Source organism: Nannospalax galili, unplaced genomic scaffold, assembly GCF_000622305.1.
Source record: "Nannospalax galili isolate Female #2095 unplaced genomic scaffold, S.galili_v1.0 scaffold589, whole genome shotgun sequence".
NCBI lineage: Eukaryota > Metazoa > Chordata > Mammalia > Rodentia > Spalacidae > Nannospalax > Nannospalax galili.
The window spans coordinates 1,748,170-1,765,194 of record NW_008360324.1 but is presented as its reverse complement, the minus strand read 5'-3'; the positions used below and the strand labels follow the sequence as shown (position 1 = coordinate 1,765,194).

The 17,025-nt window shown below is 44.3% G+C and overlaps 1 protein-coding gene across 1 annotated transcript; it reads left to right on the top strand.

The window, feature by feature from the left end:
- The first annotated feature begins 1,304 nt into the window (after positions 1 to 1,304).
- On the top strand, positions 1,305 to 14,404 carry C1s (complement C1s). Its single transcript, XM_008825354.3, has 12 exons — positions 1,305 to 1,469; positions 2,296 to 2,446; positions 2,913 to 3,120; positions 3,279 to 3,456; positions 6,728 to 6,853; positions 7,707 to 7,906; positions 8,823 to 8,976; positions 9,866 to 9,981; positions 10,675 to 10,753; positions 11,249 to 11,377; positions 12,072 to 12,146; positions 13,030 to 14,404. Exons 2-12 carry the CDS (start codon positions 2,424 to 2,426, stop codon positions 13,818 to 13,820), a joined length of 2,079 nt encoding a protein of 692 aa, XP_008823576.1. The 5' UTR covers positions 1,305 to 1,469; positions 2,296 to 2,423; the 3' UTR covers positions 13,821 to 14,404.
- Positions 14,405 to 17,025: the final 2,621 nt, after the last annotated feature.

Genomic DNA, 17,025 nt, shown 5'->3' with positions numbered 1-17,025 from the left:
ATTGCACTCACACAAAGCTTCTCACCTCAGTTTTTGGCCAAGAATAAAAGTCTCCTTTACTGCTCAATTGGTATTTGGTCATTATTCAACCGTTAAATTTGCCTTGAAGGCAGGCTGCATTATTTTTTAGTTTAAGAGTTTTTATTTTTATTTATTTTTTATTTTTGGTCCTTTTGAGACAGGGTCTTCCTGTAGCCCCAGTTAGCCTGGACCTCTCTATGTAGATCAGGCTGGCCGCGAACTCACAGAGTGCTGGGATTAAAGGCATGTACCACCATGTCTGGCTTATTAAAAAGTTTTTAAAAATTACATTTATTAGCCAGGTGTGGTGGTATATGCCTTTAGTCCCAGCACTCGGGAGGCAGAGGCAGGCGGATCTCTGTGAGCTCAAGGCCAGCCTGGTTTACATAGTGAGTTCAGGTTAGCTGGGACTAGGGGGAGATCCTGTCTCAAAAAGACAAAAAGAAAAAAAATTACATTTATTTAGTGTGTGTGTGTGTGTGTGTGTGTGTGTGAGAGAGAGAGAGAGAGAGAGAGAGAGAGAGAGAGAGAGAGATTAAAGATACCCATAGGCCATGCAGAGGACAACTTGCAGGAGTTGGTTCTATCCTTCTACTGTGTAGGTCCTGAGAAATGTCAATTCAGTTTGTCAGGCTTGGAGGCAAGCACCTTTACCCACTAAACCATCTAACCACTCCTGGTTGCACTTCATTTTAAAAGAATTTAATTATAAAAATTTAATTTATCTGTGTGTGTCTGTATGTATGTATGACACATACATGCAGGTATACAGGGAGAGGCCAGAAGAGGGTGTCAGATCCCTTGGAGCTGGAGTTACAGGCAGTTGTAAGCTACCCAATATGGGTTCTGCGAAGCAAACTCAGGTCCTCTACAAGAGCAGCAACCACTCTTAAGCCCTGAGCCATCCCTCTACAAGCCCATGCACTTTGGACAAAAAGATGATTCCTTAATTCTAAGGACTCTCCCTTAATTTGTGACTCACACAGCTAGAGGGTTGAACTTTTGAGTTTGGTTTCCCCCTCCAATTGATCGTCCTCCCTTTTCTATAAATCACCTGACTTCCCTGAAAACTCTGAAACACACCCTTTGGCTGAAAGAAAGAATTAGGCAATCTTGAAATTCCCCATTCTTCTGTTCTCCAGTTGGAGATCTGGATAGAGGACTAGGGCAGGGAGGCCGGATGCAGTTCTCATTTTAAAAGTAGAGGGAGCTCCAAGATCAAGGCTCAGTTACCCCTTCCCATGCCATGGTCTCCCAGCCCCCTCTGTTTGGATCAGGGAATTTCAGATATGCACACTCGGGTAGGGAATCTTATGAGCAGACAGAACAGGGAGGTTGATCTGCGTTTCCTGCAGAGGCCACCCCTATCGGGAACCCCAAGGTTGCCTCAGCATGATCACTAGCCGGAGAGAGGAGACTGACCCACTTGCTTCCACCAGCTTCTGAAGGTAAAAACCTTAAAAGCAAACCTGAAAAGAAAGAGCAAAGTTTTGATAGAGGAAATAGGAAAGACAGAATCTTGTGGAAAAAAAGATTTGGGGAAAAGATGGAGGATTGGAAGGAGCTGAGTTAAAACAAGGCAGAACAGAGACAAATGATTCCTTATAGATTGGTCCCACCCATCCCTGCAGCATCTTACCATGCACCATGGTTTTCAGGGATAATAATTTGGGGAAGATTGTTCCCAGAATTGTGGGACAATATCTTGCCTCTTTAGTAAAGGACAAAGCAAATAAACAAACCCTGGAAGATTAACGTTGGACATTTATTTTCCTCACTTCTTTTTCCCTTCAGCTGCCCCTTGCTATAGTCCAAACACTACGTTCCCTCTTCTTAGACTTCTCTCAAGGTCTCTTCCCACCCCCGGTCCTCTATCAGTGGCCACCTGGGCATCCACAGAAACACTTGCAATTAACATGGCAAAGAGCTCTGGCCTTTCATAAGGGGACAGTTAGAAAGAGGAGGGGAATGTCCCAGGTGGATGGTCAAGATGGGCAGCCTCCTGAAACCCGGGGGAAAATGGAGATACTGTTCTGTGAGAGCAGGAGAAGGGCTGACAAAGGGAACCGGAGGTTGTCCCAGGAGTAGAAAGGAAAGAAAACTGGGAGAAACGCATTCATTTGCTGAAAAATTGGTAGAAGGCTCAGAGAAGCAATGGGTAAGATTTAGTTCCAGTCAAGAAAAAAATGAAGTTGCACCGGGAGGGCGTGAGAGGCCAGGATCATGTGATGGTGGTTACTGATATGACCCTATCTCTGTGGTATTCTTACAAAGGTGACAACTGAACCCCCAGGTGGCCCCTCACCACCACACCAGGGGCCTGTATTTCTTAGATAAAGACAGCCAGGCCTGCCACCCTTTAGCGCCAAGGTTCAGAGGTCCAGAAAGCCAGGACCAGAGACATGGGCAAATCATCAGAGATGTGGTAAGTGATCATGGATCTATAGAGATGTGCATGAAGTGTCCTCTCCTTTCCTTCCCCTCCCCTCATATTGCTATGTAGCCCAGGCTGGCATCCTCTTAAGACAGGACTTGGAGCTGGGTGTGGTGGTGCATGCCTTTAATCCCAGCACTTGGGAGGCACAGGCAGGTGGATCTTTGTGAGTTCAAGGTCAGCCCCCATCCCATCTACATAGAGCGTTCCAGGCCAGCTGGAGCTACAGGGAGACCCTGTCTCTAAAAAAAAATAAAATAAAATAAAATAAAATAACAAAACAAAAAACCCAAAAAAACCCTCTTGGATCTGAAGCCCGTTTTCTTATTTCAACACTTTCAACCTGAATCTTTTCCATGACTTGTTTCCTTTTCCTTCTCCCTGAGAAAATGCTGGAATTCTGCATGAAGCCACTGGTATGTGGGTTCCCCACCTCACTGTGCTTTTCTTCCCACAGGTGCGTTTTCCTGTTTTCACTTTTGGCATCATCTTCTGCCGAGCCTACCATGTATGGGGAGATCCTGTCCCCTAACTATCCTCAAATATATCCCAATGAGCTAGAGAAAACTTGGGACATAGAAGTTCCAGAAGGCTTTGGGATTCATCTCTACTTCACCCACCTGGACATAGAACTGTCAGAGAACTGTGACTATGACTCAGTGCAGGTATATTACAAGAACACAAGGAAGGGTAGAGCTGAGTGGAGGAATAAGAGGGAGGCAGTGTAGAGTCTAGTGGTCCTGTGGGGTGGTGGTATGGCTCACCTCACTCTCACCTCCAAACCAAAATATCATCCTTTCCTAGTGACTTTTGACTCTCTTAGATAATATCAGGAGGCATCGTAGAAGGGAAACTCTGTGGACAGAGGACCAGCAAGAGACCCAACTCCCCCATTGTAGAAGAGTTCCAAATCCCAAACAATAAACTCCAAGTGATCTTTAAGTCAGACTTCTCCAATGAAGAACGGTTTACCGGCTTTGCTGCATATTATACAGCCATAGGTAAGACTTACACTCTGTATATGATTTGCTGATCCAACTAAAAGATTAGAAGCAGGAAAAACATGCAGTAGATAGCCGGGCGTGGTGGCACACACCTTTAATCCCAGCACTCGGGAGGCAGAGGCAGGCGGGTCTCTGGGAATTGCAGGCCAGCATGGCCGCTACAGGGAATACAGGACAGCTGGGCTACAGGGAGACCCTGTCTCAAAAAGACCAAAAAAAAAAAAAAAAAAAAGCAGTAGATAAAGATTCTATTTATAACATTTTTTGAGACTTGGTTTCACTATGGGCTAACCACCTCAAACTCTCCAGCCTCCTGCTTCAACCTCCTATACCAAACTACAGGTGTGTGCTACCTTATCCAGGTCTGTTTGTAACTTTTGAAAGTATTGACATTCTCTAGGTCTTTCTATGAATTGCCTTTGTGAAACCCAAACACATGATCATGTTAGTGGTGATGATAATGACAGTTAATAAACAGTAATTTATTGAGAACCACTATACATTGGGTACTGTGTTAGAAATTTTACTTATATTAATGTAATCTTCACCTCAACCCTTCAAGGTAGGTATTATCATCTCCATAGAAAGATAAGAATCTGGTCCTGGTGATGTAGGCCTGTAATCCAATATACTTAGGAGACAGAGGCAGAAAAATTACAAGTTCAAGGCCAGCCTGGGCAACTTAGTAAGACCCTGTCTCCAAATTAAAAGTAAAAAGGGCCACTGTGATGGCTCAGCTAGTGAGGACACTTGCCACTCAAGAACTCAAGACTGATCTGAGTTCTGATCTCCAGAACCCATCTAAAGATAGAAGGAGTGAACCAGGTCCACAAAGATGCCCTATAACCTTCATACACACACACACACACACACAACACACACACACACAAACACACACACACACACACACACACACACACACTAATAAATAATAATTTAAGAAAAAAGCCGGGTGTGGTGATGCATGCTTTTAACCCTAGCACCCGAGAGGCAGAGGCAGGTGGAGCTCTATGAGTTCCAGGCCAGCCAGGGCTACATAGTGAGACCCTGTTTCAAAAAATAAAACAAAACAACCCACAACAAGCAAACAAGCAAGCAAGCAAACAAAACAAAACAACAGAGCGGCTGGAGGGGTGGCTTAGTGGTTAAGAGACTGGCTGCTCTTCCAGAGGACCTGGTTTGTTCCCAGCATGCCATCTGTAGCTCCATTTCCAGGGACCTGACATCTTCTGGCCTTCTCTGGTATTATACCTCCTACATCCACTGGTGCACTTACATACATGTAGGCAAACACTCATACACATAAAATATTAAAAAAAAGCCGGACATGGTGGCTCATGCCTTTAATCCCAGCACTTGGGAGGCAGAGGCAGGCAGATCTCTGTGAGTTCAAGGTCAGCCTGGTCTACATAGTGAGCTCCAGGACAGCTGGGGCTACAGGGAGACCCTGTCTCAAAAAGACCAGAAAAAAAAAAAAAAAAAAAGAGGGCTGGGAATTCTGGCATGGTGGCACATACCTGCAGTCTCAGCTCCCAGGAGGTGGAGTCAGGAGGATCAGGAGTTCAGTGTCAGCTAGGACTACATTGGACTCTTTATAGAAAAAGATTAGGGGTAGAACTCAGTGGTAGAGTGTCTAGCATCTTCAAGGCTCAGAAGTACTCCTCAGTTCTGGGAAAAAGAAAGTGAAAGCTAGCAACTTTCATAACTTGCCAAGACTTATGTAAGAATGAGTATACACTTCTCTGACTCATTTGAACCTTCAAATTCTGGATCTTTCTACATCTATCAGTTAAAATGAAGTTAGAACTATTCATAAAATACAGACATTGTCCAGCTTTTATAGGCAGAGCAACATCATATAAAGTGGCAAACGTAACAATACCTCCCCGCAGAAGACATCAGCATCATGTTTACTTTGAGTGTTATCTGTGGCTTGGAATTTTATTTTAGTGTTTTTAGACAGGGTCTTGCTATGTAGCCCATGCTGGCCTAAACTCCCGATTTTACTGCTTCGGTCTCTTGAGTACTGGAATTACAGCATGTGTCACCTTCTCCAACTTCCAATAAAATGTTTTGTAGGCAAGAAAAGTCAAGGGGTCTTTTGTACAATGGCAGGCACAGCCCTGGAATCATGATTCAGGAAAGTAATTTAGAGGAATACTATCCTGAAATGAGGTTTCTTGATTGTTTTTAAAGATTTTTTAATGTTTTTAATTAATATGTATTAGTTATATATAATAATGGGTTTCATTATGATATTTTCGTACTTGAATATAATGTATTTTGATTACATTTTCCCCAATTACTCTCTCTTATCCCTTCTGCCTCTCACTGATTCCTCAAATAGTTCCTCTTCTGCTTTTATGTTTTTTTCTTTCGATGACCCAAAGAAGGCTGGGGATGCAGATCAGTGGTAAAGTGCTTGCCTAGTGGCCCACACGTTTAATCGTAGAACTTGGGAGGCAGGGGCAGCAGATCTCTGAGGGTTTGAGGCTAGCCTGGTGGTCTATATAGTGAATTCTAGGCCAGTCAGTGCGGCATAGTGAGACCCTGTCTCAAAACAGTCAATCAGTTGATCGATCAGTCAAAGTAAAACAAACCAACGAAACAAGATGACTCAATGAATTTCACTAGGGGGTTACTTATTAGGTTAGATGTTATTTACAAAACATGGGCATCTTACCAGTGACTATAGCACCGAAGAAAATTTTCCCTTCCCTAGTAACTAATTAATTGCCTAGAGATCCTCAGGGAAGGGTAGGGCCTTGTGAGTCCCTTCTTATTACATGACATGATGTTGACAGGTTCAATTTTGTGCAAGTAATCATAGCTGCTGTGAGTTCAAGAGTGAAAAGGCTGTGCCCAGAAGACAGCGTTCCACATACTTCACTCCTTCCTCTGGCTCTTACATTCTTTCTGTCCCCTGTTCTGTGATGTTCTCTGAGCCTTGGAGAATCTCTCTCTCTCTGTGCCTCTCTCTCTCCCCCTCTCTCTTTCTCTCTCCTTCTCTCTCCCTCTCCCCCCTCCTTATCTCTCCCTCTCTCTCTTCTTTCTTGTGCTTTCTTTTATGAGACAAGTTTCATACCACGGCCCAAGCTGGTCTTGAACTCGTGTCCCTCTTTCTGCTTTAGCCAACTGAGTACTGAGTGTACTCAAGCTGCCATACCTGGCTTTGGGAGTCCTTTTCTGTTTTTCCTAGTTTGGGCTTAACTTCATTTTTTCTTCCAGGTCTTTGTGCTTGACATCAACTTCTCTCTACTTTTTGTAGATGTAGACGAGTGCACAGATTTTACAGATGTCCCTTGCAGCCACTTCTGCAACAACTTCATTGGTGGTTATTTCTGCTCCTGTCCCCCAGAATACTTTCTCCATGATGATATGAGGAATTGTGGAGGTGAGCTTGGTATCAAGAAGGATGCATGTTCCCTGGCTTTGGAATGAATTGAGGGCTCAGAAAGTGCTTAGTTTATCCTTCCAATTTCGATTAGGCTTCCCCTTCAACTGATACCTGGCCTTAGTTATCCACAAATCGAAGGGGAGCCACAGGAAAGGGAGATGATAGAAACATTGCTTTCCATTGCTGTGACATGATAGGTGAGATAAAAAGGAAGCAATGTTTATTTTGGCTCATGGTTCCAGAGATTTCAATCCCTGGCCAGTTTGATCCATTGTTCTGTCTACTGTGGTGAGGCAGAGCATCATGGAGGGGAACCATGCCTTAGGGCAAAGCTGCTGACCTCATGGTAGCTGGGAAGCAAAGAGTGAGAGAGGAGAGGGCAAGGGTCCCGATATCCTCTTCAAGGCCACACCCCCAATGTCCTAACTTTCTCCCACTAGGTCCCACCTCCCAAAGAGTCTATCATCTCCCAATGGGCTAGTGACCCAGGCCTTTAGAATGTTTAACTTTGGCAGATATTTAAGATCCAAACCCCAATGTAAGGCTTCAGGGTAAAATTAGTTAATTGGAAAATAGAGGCTAGATAGCTGTGCCAAGACTACTTGGGGCTGTTCACAACCACGAAAGTTCCGGTGGAAGCAAAGCATTGGAAGCTGCCCAGACCTTGGCTAGCTCTCTTGGTAAGCACTGGGGTGACACTGCTTCTCTGGGGCTTCACTCAGGAAACACATCCTGGGTCTGTTACTCTGAATAGAGGACTCTTAGCTTATGACTAAAGGACTAGAAGAGGGCAGGAACTTCTTTGTCTCTATATTTGACTCATTCTTTCTCTCTTTTGCTCCTCCCTTAGTCAATTGCAGTGGGGATGTATTCACCAATCTGATTGGGGAGATCACAAGTCCCAATTATCCCAACCCCTACCCGGAGAACTCAAGGTGTGAATACCAGATTCTGCTGGAGGAGGGGTTCCAAGTGGTGGTGACTGTGCGGAGAGAAGATTTTGATGTGGAACCAGCTGACTCAGAAGGGAACTGCCGTGACAGTTTAGTTGTGCGTGATTAATTTGGCTCCCACCCCAACTCATTTAGATTACCCAGACTGCTCCTTCTCCACCCTCCTCTTTGATTGTGGGTACCAATCCAGGGCCTTGAGCATGTTTGGCAAGCACTCTACTTCCCCTTCCCTGTTAGATTATCTCTTCTTCCTTCCCCTCCTTCTCCTCCTTCCCCTCCTTTTTATTTTCCTCCCACGAAGCAGGGTTTTGTTCTGTAGCCCAGGCTGGCCTCACATTTTCAAAAATCCTTCTGCTTTGCTCAGAGTGGTGGCTTCCATCATTCGGAGGCAGAGGCAGGTGGGTCTCTGTGAGTTTAAGGCCAACTACTCTACAAAACCAGTTCAAGGCCAATTTGGGCGACAGGGAGACCTTGTCTCCAAAAACAGAAAAAAAACAAAACAAAACAAAAGAAAAAAATCCTCCTGCCTCAGCCCCTTGAGAGCTGGGATTACAGATGTGAGCTATCTACCTAGTAAGAGATTTCTTCTTCTTTCTTTTCATTTATTTTCCTTCCTCCCTCCCTCCTTCCTTTCCTCTCTCCCTCTTTCCCTCCCTCCCAGTCCTGGGGATTGAACCTTTGACCTTATGCATGCGAGACAAGTGCTCTCCTACTGAACTACATTCACAGCCCCTTATAACCTTTTATTTTGGTACAGATTCTCACTAAATTGCCCAAACTGGTCTTGAACTTGTGATCCTCTTGCCTCTGCCTCCCAAGTAGCTGAGATTACAAGCCTGTGCCATCAGGCCCAGCTCTTGAAATAAAAAATATCTTTCTTCCTGCTGATTCTTTTTCTTTTTTTGCCTGTTTCTTATTGTATACATCTATTATTTCCCTTATATTCATACTTTCCATTTAATTCTTTCCTTTAGATTTTTCTCTCCTGATTTTATTATCTTATTTCTTTTCAGTTTGCTGCAAGAAATCAACAATTTGGTCCTTACTGTGGTAATGGATTCCCTGGGCCACTAAGTATTGAAACCAAGAGTAATACTCTTGATATTGTTTTTCAAACTGACCTAACAGGGCAAGGAAAAGGCTGGAAGCTCCGTTACCATGGAGATCGTAAGTAGCCTAGAAGTGCCTGTTTGGTCAGTGATGGCAAAGTCCTTGGTTAAGGTAAAATCAAAATAGGGAGATTGCTATTTGTGAATGTCCCAAGATACTTTAGCTCCTCAGAAAGATCTAATTTTGTCTATAGTTGCTAGGGCCTCTACAACATCTATAATCTTTCAACTAGATCTGAAAATGCAGATAACTTGGGGTGTTAGTGGTACCATGTTATTTTAAACATCTGTTATATTGGAATATTAGAAGCTGAAATTGAGGACAATGAAGTGATTTTAGAAAGTGTGAGAATGGGGCTCAAGAGATAGTTTAGTGGGTAAGAGCATTAGCCGTGCAAACACAAGGATCTGAGTTTGCATCCTAAGCACCCACATAAAAATATAAGCATGCTCATGCACACATGTATCCCCAGTGTTTGAGAGTAGGTGGGCAGAGCCAGGAGGATAGTTGGGGCTTGGTGGTCAAGCCAACCTAGGCAAAAAATGGCAAGTTCTAGGTGCAGTGATATACCTATTTCAAGGGAGAAAGTGGAGCAAGCACTCAGTGTCCTGCTCTGGCCTCTGCATGGATACACACAGACACAGACACAGACACAGACACACACACACACACACACACACACACACACACACGAGTCAGATAGATAATGGTTAGACATGGTATTATGCAGCTATAATCCAAGCACAAGGGGTGGCAGAAGCAGGAGTGTTGCCGTAGTTACAGCAAGCTCCAGTCTAGCCAAGGCTATGCAGGGAGATCCTTTCACCCTTTCTCAAAAACAAACAAACAAACAAACAAAACAACCCATGTGAGAATTATGTAAATAATGCAGTTTCCAACTATTTAGTAACTTTTTATTTTTGTCCCATTTTCTGTCCTCTCCAAGCAATCCCTTGTCCCAAAAAAGTCACTGCCAATTCTGTTTGGGAACCTGAAAAGGCAAAATATGTGTTTAAAGATGTGGTGAAAATAACCTGCGTGGAAGGGTTCGAAGTTGTGGAGGTAAAGTATTATTCAGGCTTTTCCTTGGTTTCCAGCTTCAGATTGGGTGAGACTGTCCCTGCTTGATCAAGATATTAACATTGGGGCTGGAGAGATGGCTCAGCAATTAAGAGCACTGACTGCTCTTGCACAGGACCTGGGTTTGATTCCCAGCACCCACATGGGCTATGAACTGGCTCAGCAGTTAAGAGCACTGACTGCTCTTGCACAGGACCTGGGTTTGATTCCCAGCACCCACATGGCAGCTATGAACTGTCCTTAACTCCAGTTCCAGGGGAATCCAAAGCCCTCTTCTGACCTCCGTGGCATGGCACAACACGGGTGTACTCACATACATGCAGGCAATACACTCATACACATAAAATAAAAATAGCAAAATATTTAAATAAAATATATTAAAGATACTGACACCTTTGCCATAGAAAGAACAGCTCAGAGTCTTCAGTCTGTCTTGTGAGTCCTGGAGCTCCTTGGCTGGCTTGGCCTTTCTGCCTGTCTTCCTGTGGAAGGGGAGCTGGGGCAAAGCTACCTTTCAGTCCCAACTCCTGGTTGCTTTGGGTCATTTTTCTAAGATGTTCCAACCTCTTTTTGATAAGGGTTCCTCATTGATCCAAGGCCAGAGGTCAATTCCATTTGGGGATTTGATTTTCCATATGTTTTTATAAATTAATTGTGATGTCTCTTATTCTCCAGGGAAGTGTTGGCTCCACATCTTTCTATTCGATTTGCCAAAGCAATGGAAAATGGACTAATTCTAAACTGGAATGTCAACGTATGTCTCTTCAAAGTGGAACTCTCTTTTTTCCTTCCAAAGGGAACTGAATAATTAATACATCAAAATTCAAATGTATGGTTTTCTCTTAGGCCTGTGGGTTGGGTTTTTGAAGGAAAGCCAGTCATGGAAGATGGCCTATCCCTCATCTAGTCCCAGGCCAATTAGACTAACGTGTTTCTTTTAAAGAAAGGGGTTATGGGATAGGTAATTAAAAGCTTTAAGGGAGCATATTCCTGGCTCTCACAGAAGCCTTTGCCAACCAGTGAGAGACTAGGTTCCTCCTGGTATCTTTCAAGGGACAGGTGTATTGGCAGGTCTCAGAGGGCTGGAGAGCTGAGTGATGCCAGTTGGAGAAGATGCTATAAAGAGGCTGACATGGAAAGTGGCCTCATGGGTGTGCTTACGGATATGTGCAAGGACGGAATGGACCCGTGACTGTTCCTGGGAGGGTGTGGCTGCCCTGACCATCCGTTTCTTCCCTTCCTCTTGTAGCTGTGGACTGTGGTGCTCCAGAGCTCATCGAGAACGGTAAAGTCGAAGATTCAGGAAACAGTTTATTTGGTTCCGTCATTCACTACACTTGTGAAGAACCATATTACTACATGGAACATGAAGAAGGTGGTAGGTTTCTTTTCCTAGAGAAGAGGAAGGGGAGGGCTGTGAAGGAGTTGGAGGGTGAACAGCACAATCTTTCTGTGTTGGAGAATTTGTAGAGAAGTAAGAGAGATGGCACAAATATTGTTATTCTTTGGCTTAATCTAAGGACACAGTTGTCATGTTGGGCAGGCTATGTTCTAAAGGATCATTCAAGGGAGTTGAGTTGGTTGGTCCCCCTCCACACCCCATCTCTTTCTCTCTCCTTCCTTCCCTTTGTTTTGTTTTGTTTTTGGTTTTTTTGAGACAGAGTTTCACTATACAGCCTTGGCTGGCCTGTCTGGAACCCGCTATGTAGGCCAGGCTGGCCTCAAACTTGCAGAGATCAGCTTGCTTCTGCCTCTCTAGTGTTGGGACTAAAGGCATGCACAGCCACCATACCTGGCTCTGTTGATTTTGTGACAGGGTTTCATGTAGTTCAGGCTGGCCTTGAATTTGCTATGTGGCTGAGGCTGGCTTTGAACTCCTGATCCTCTCTCTTGGTTTTACCTCCTAAGTGCTGGGATTACAAGCCAGTGCCACCATGCCTGGCTCAAGTTTCTTTTTCAGATGATTTGATCTAGTTCCCTGTTCAAATCCCAGACGAGCCGAGGCTGTGCATGAAAGAGGGGAATGGAGAGAGAAGTGGTGGATGTGACCTGTGTTCCTTGTGTTTTTGCAGGGGAATATCGCTGTGCTGCTAATGGGAGCTGGGTGAATGAGGTACTGGGCACTGAGCTGCCCAAATGTGTTCCAGGTAATCAGGGTTGTGGTGTAGGTGGAGATCATAGCCACACATGAAAGGAGTAGGTGTCACTTTTGAAAGTAGCTGTAACTCTCTCAGAAAAAGACCTAGTCCTGGCTTTCCAGGGTCAGCACAGTGAAGTGGTGGTAATTCTGAGCTGTGGGAGTCCTCTAAACCACATCAAGGCTGACATGAAGGAAATAGAATAGTCAGCCAGCATTAACAGTTGGTGTCTCATTAGTCATTAAGGAAATGCAGAAGAGCCAGGCACAGAGGTGCATACTGTAATCCTAGCACTGTGGATGCTGAGGTAGAAGGATTGTGAGCTGGAGGCAAATCTGGGCTATACAGTGCTCTCTTCTCTCTCTCTTTTCTGACAACTTCCTGTACTTCCTGTACTTCCTCCCTCTCCCTCTCCCTCTCCCTCTCCCTCTCTCTCTCTCTCTCTCTTTCTCTCTCACAGTAAGGGTTGCATCAGTAGAAGGTAGAAAGTGGAAAGTATCTCTACAATCTATGTGAGGTAAAAGTTTCCCAACACCGGTTCCCAGTTGGGTCCCTGGTTTCATATGCTGAACCTGGGCATGAAGTGTGCCTCAAGCTGTAGACAGTGTAAAACACTATCTTATCTGTACTCAGTAATCCACATATACCCCTGTTGAGTTAATCTCTACTATGAGCCTGCTCACAGTATCCTCTGTTTCCAGAGACACTGGCAAACGGAGATGTTTAGGTAAGGCTAGGATAAGCCAGATATGGTGGTGGTTGACCAAATAGTATAGATTACATCATGCTGGAGAAGTCTGCCATCCACTGGGTAAAATATTTAAATGACTGAGTTTTCAGAATGCCAGCATCTTTTCTTGCCCCTCCTCACCTTGTTCTTAATCCTTTCTAGTCTGCGGAGTCCCCACTGAACCCTTTAAAATACCACAGAGGATATTTGGAGGATACCCTGCAAAGATTCAAAGTTTCCCCTGGCAAGTCTTCTTTCAGAGCCCAAGGGCTGGTGGAGCTCTTATTGATGAATACTGGGTGTTGACGGCTGCCCACGTCGTGGACGGAATCTCTGACCCATCTATGTATGTTGGGTCTACCTCTGCAAAAATGGGAGCTCTAGAAAATGCTCAGAAGCTCACCACTGAACGTGTGATTATTCATCCAGACTGGAAACACGTGGATGACCCAAGCACACGAACCAATTTTGACAATGACATTGCACTGGTGCAACTGAAAGACCCTGTGAAAATGGGACCGAACGCTTCCCCTATCTGCCTGCCCGGCACATCCTCAGCATACAACCCCTCAGTGGGTGACCTGGGACTGATCTCAGGGTGGGGCCAAACAGAGAGGAGAAATTTTGTTGCCCAACTCCGAGGGGCAAAGTTACCGGTAACTACTTTAGAAAAGTGCCAGCAGGTGAGAGAGGATAATCCTAGAGCTAGGGCTGAGGCCCATGTTTTCTCTGACAACATGATCTGTGCTGGGGAGAAGGGTGTTGATAGCTGTCAGGGGGACAGTGGTGGGGCTTTTGCTCTGCAGGTCCCCAATGAAAAGAACCCTAAATTCTATGTAGCTGGCCTGGTGTCCTGGGGGAAAAAGTGTGGGACCTATGGGATCTACACAAAGGTGAGGAACTACCTTGACTGGATAATGAAAACTATGAAGGAGACTAGTGTCCCCCAGTAAAGACTAATCTGCGTGGATGCCACCAGCCACTCCAAGGGCTCAGCCAGGTCATTGTTTCCAGCTCCTTTTAATATTCCCCAAATTTGGGGCTGGAGAGATGGCTCAGTGGTTAAGAGCACTGGCTGCTCTTACAGAGGATCTGGATTCAGTTTCCAGCACCCACATAGTGGCTAACAACCATCTGTAACTCCAGTTCCAGAGGATCCAGAACCCTCTTCTGGCTACTTCAGGCATTGCAGGTACACTTAATTACATGCAGGCAAAACACTCATACATAAAATAAACATAAATTTTAAAAAAAGGAAAATCCCATTGCTTCACATGACAGAGATGACATGGGAGTGTGATTAACATAGAACTTGGTTACCTGGCTGGAAGTAGGTTTGATGCAGAACTGTGTTGGTTATTCTGTTGTGAATACTTGTCTCTTATTGCTAACAATCTGAGAGAGGCCCTTTATCTTGCACTATTCTACAGGGATATCTTAACTTTTTTTTGGTCTCTTTTGACCTGTTTGAAATTCCATTTGCTTTATAATTCTTGGTGTTCATTATCTACTTACAATAAAGCATGTTTATAATCCAGTTCTGGCTGGCTTGCTTTGCTCCCCATCGTGACTTCAGAGTGACAGAAGAGTAAGTGGAAGGAGAGGGCTGTCTTTTCATGGAATTTAGGTGTCTAGCAACTCATCTTTAACTGTCAAGAAAACAGGGAATTCAGTTTTCCTTCTTCCTTCCAACTGAGATTTACTGAATACTGGGAACAGTTAGAACTGACTATTTTAGTTCTTTTTAAGTTGTTTCAATATGTCACCTGGAGATTAATTTTCTTTTAATACCCATTTGTATAACACAATGTTCTAACTTAGTAAAAGAAGAAATTCAATGTTATCTTGTCTGCTTTCTTGGTACTTTGGCCAGTTTGTCAGTTAGGTAGCAAATTGGACTGAAATTACAGTTACAAGATGTTATGGCTGAAAAGTGTGGTGATTGGCCACGTGATGGCCACGTGATGGCCGTTAACCTCTCTGTCATTCTCTAGGGAAGAAAATTGAAAGCAAACACAAAACAAAAATCCTCTCCAAGAATGATGAGTGATGAAAAAGGACCATAGAATAAAGGTTTTTTTTGTGTGTGTATGTGTGACAAGATCTTACTATGTAGTCCAGACTGGCAAAGAACTCACTGTATGACTTGGAATTTACTGTCCTCTTGCCCCAGTCTCCCAAATACTGGGATTACAAGTTTGCGACAACATACCTAGCTACTATTTAATTATTATTCTAGGGGGCTATGCTGGGACTAGGATTCAAAGGCCATACGCTAGGCAAGTGTTTGACCACTGAGATACATTTCAGTACTAAAACAAAACAAATTTTTTTTTTTTTTGTGATACCCAGTCTGACCTGGAATTCTCTATATAGTTGAATGTTGGGAGCCTGAGGCTCAGCCATTTCTCTAAACTGCTGGAAACCTCTGACAGACCTGAGTTGGTGACCTCTCCATTCTGCCCACAACCTTGGCTCATAGCCGGGGCCCACAACCTTGGCCCAGGGCCTTGTTCTCCTTTCCAGTGTATAGCCCTGTTCTCCGTTAATCAATAGATTCCTCCCTTAGGGTACATCTGGGCCCCTGTGTTCTTGCTGATATGATTACTCACTCTTTGCTCCTTTGTTTTCATTCTCTATTTAACCCCATGCTTGAGCTGCAATAAACGAGACTTGATCAGAGTGCTGTCTTGTCTCCATTTCTCTTGTCGCTTTCCTCATCCACGGCCCCACCCCCCAATCCAGGTACCTCGTTGCAGACCCCATGGGCCGGGGCAGTTGAGGAGGACCTTGAATTTCTTATCCTCTGTCTTCCACCTCTGAGTGTTGAGTGCTAGGGTTACAGATGTGCACCACCATGTTCAGAATGACACACAGAAATTTTTTTTTTTGAGACAGTGTTTTCTACAGTCCCAGCCAGCCTGGGATGCACTATATATATCCCAGCCAGGCTGGGAGATCTACCTGCCTTGGTCTCCTGAGTGCTGGGATTAAAGTTATGTGCTACCATGCCTGGTTGGCAAAAAAAAAAAAAAATTAAGACACAGTCTTGAGACAGGGTCTCCCTGTAGTCCCAGCTGGCCTAGAATTCACTATGTAGACCAGGCTGGCCTTGAACTCACAGAGATCTGCCTGTCTCAGTCTCCTGGGTACTGGGACTAAAGGCATGCATCACCATGCCTGGCAGACAGAGTCTTATATAACCTCAATTTGAAGCTGGCCTCAGATTTACTATGTGGCAAACGATGACATTGATCATCTGATCCTCTGCCTCCACTTCCCAAGTGCTGGAATTACAGGAATGTACCACCACCACTCCTGATCTATGCAATGCTGAGGACCAAACCCAAGGCTTCATGAATGCTAGGTAAGCACTCTACCAACTAACTACATCCCCAGCTGAAACAGCAATAAAAGAACTGAAGACAGATCTTGTGTTGTCTTACAAAAGCTAAGGATTGAGAATAGGAACCCGGGTCCAGTGAGATGGCTGGGCAGGTAAAAGTGCTTGTTATGCAAACTTGACAAATCTGAGTTTGATCCTGGAATCTATGGAAAGAGAGAACTGATTCCTGAAGGTTGTCTGTCCTCTGACACACATACACACACACGCACACACACACACACACACACACATTATCCTTTGGGATATGTGTGCCTGCAATGACATACACATAATAATAATAATAATAATAATAACAATAATAATATACAATGATATACTTAAAATAAAAAAAGAGGTGCCTGTGAGAAGGCTCAGTGGGTAAAGGTTCTTGCCACCAAGTCTGACTACTTGAATTTGATTTTTGGGACCCACATGGTGGAAGGAGAGAGCCAATTCCCACAAGTTGTTCTCTGACCTCCACGTGTGAGTGCACACGTGCACACATGGACACACACATACATTCAAATAAATAAAGGTAATTTTAAAAAGAAGATGAAATAGAATCCAGGGGAGCTCTGACCCATCTGCTGTGACACTTGACTTTCAGAAAAACAGCTTTTCCCTAAGCCAACAGGAGTGTGCTAGGGGCTTATCAAGAAGGACTCTGATCTCCCATAGACCTAAATGGTTAAGTTCTGAAGTTCACTTACAAGGAAGGGTAAACATATGATAACGTAAGCAGAATTTAAACAGAAGAGCCTGCAGGACTTGGT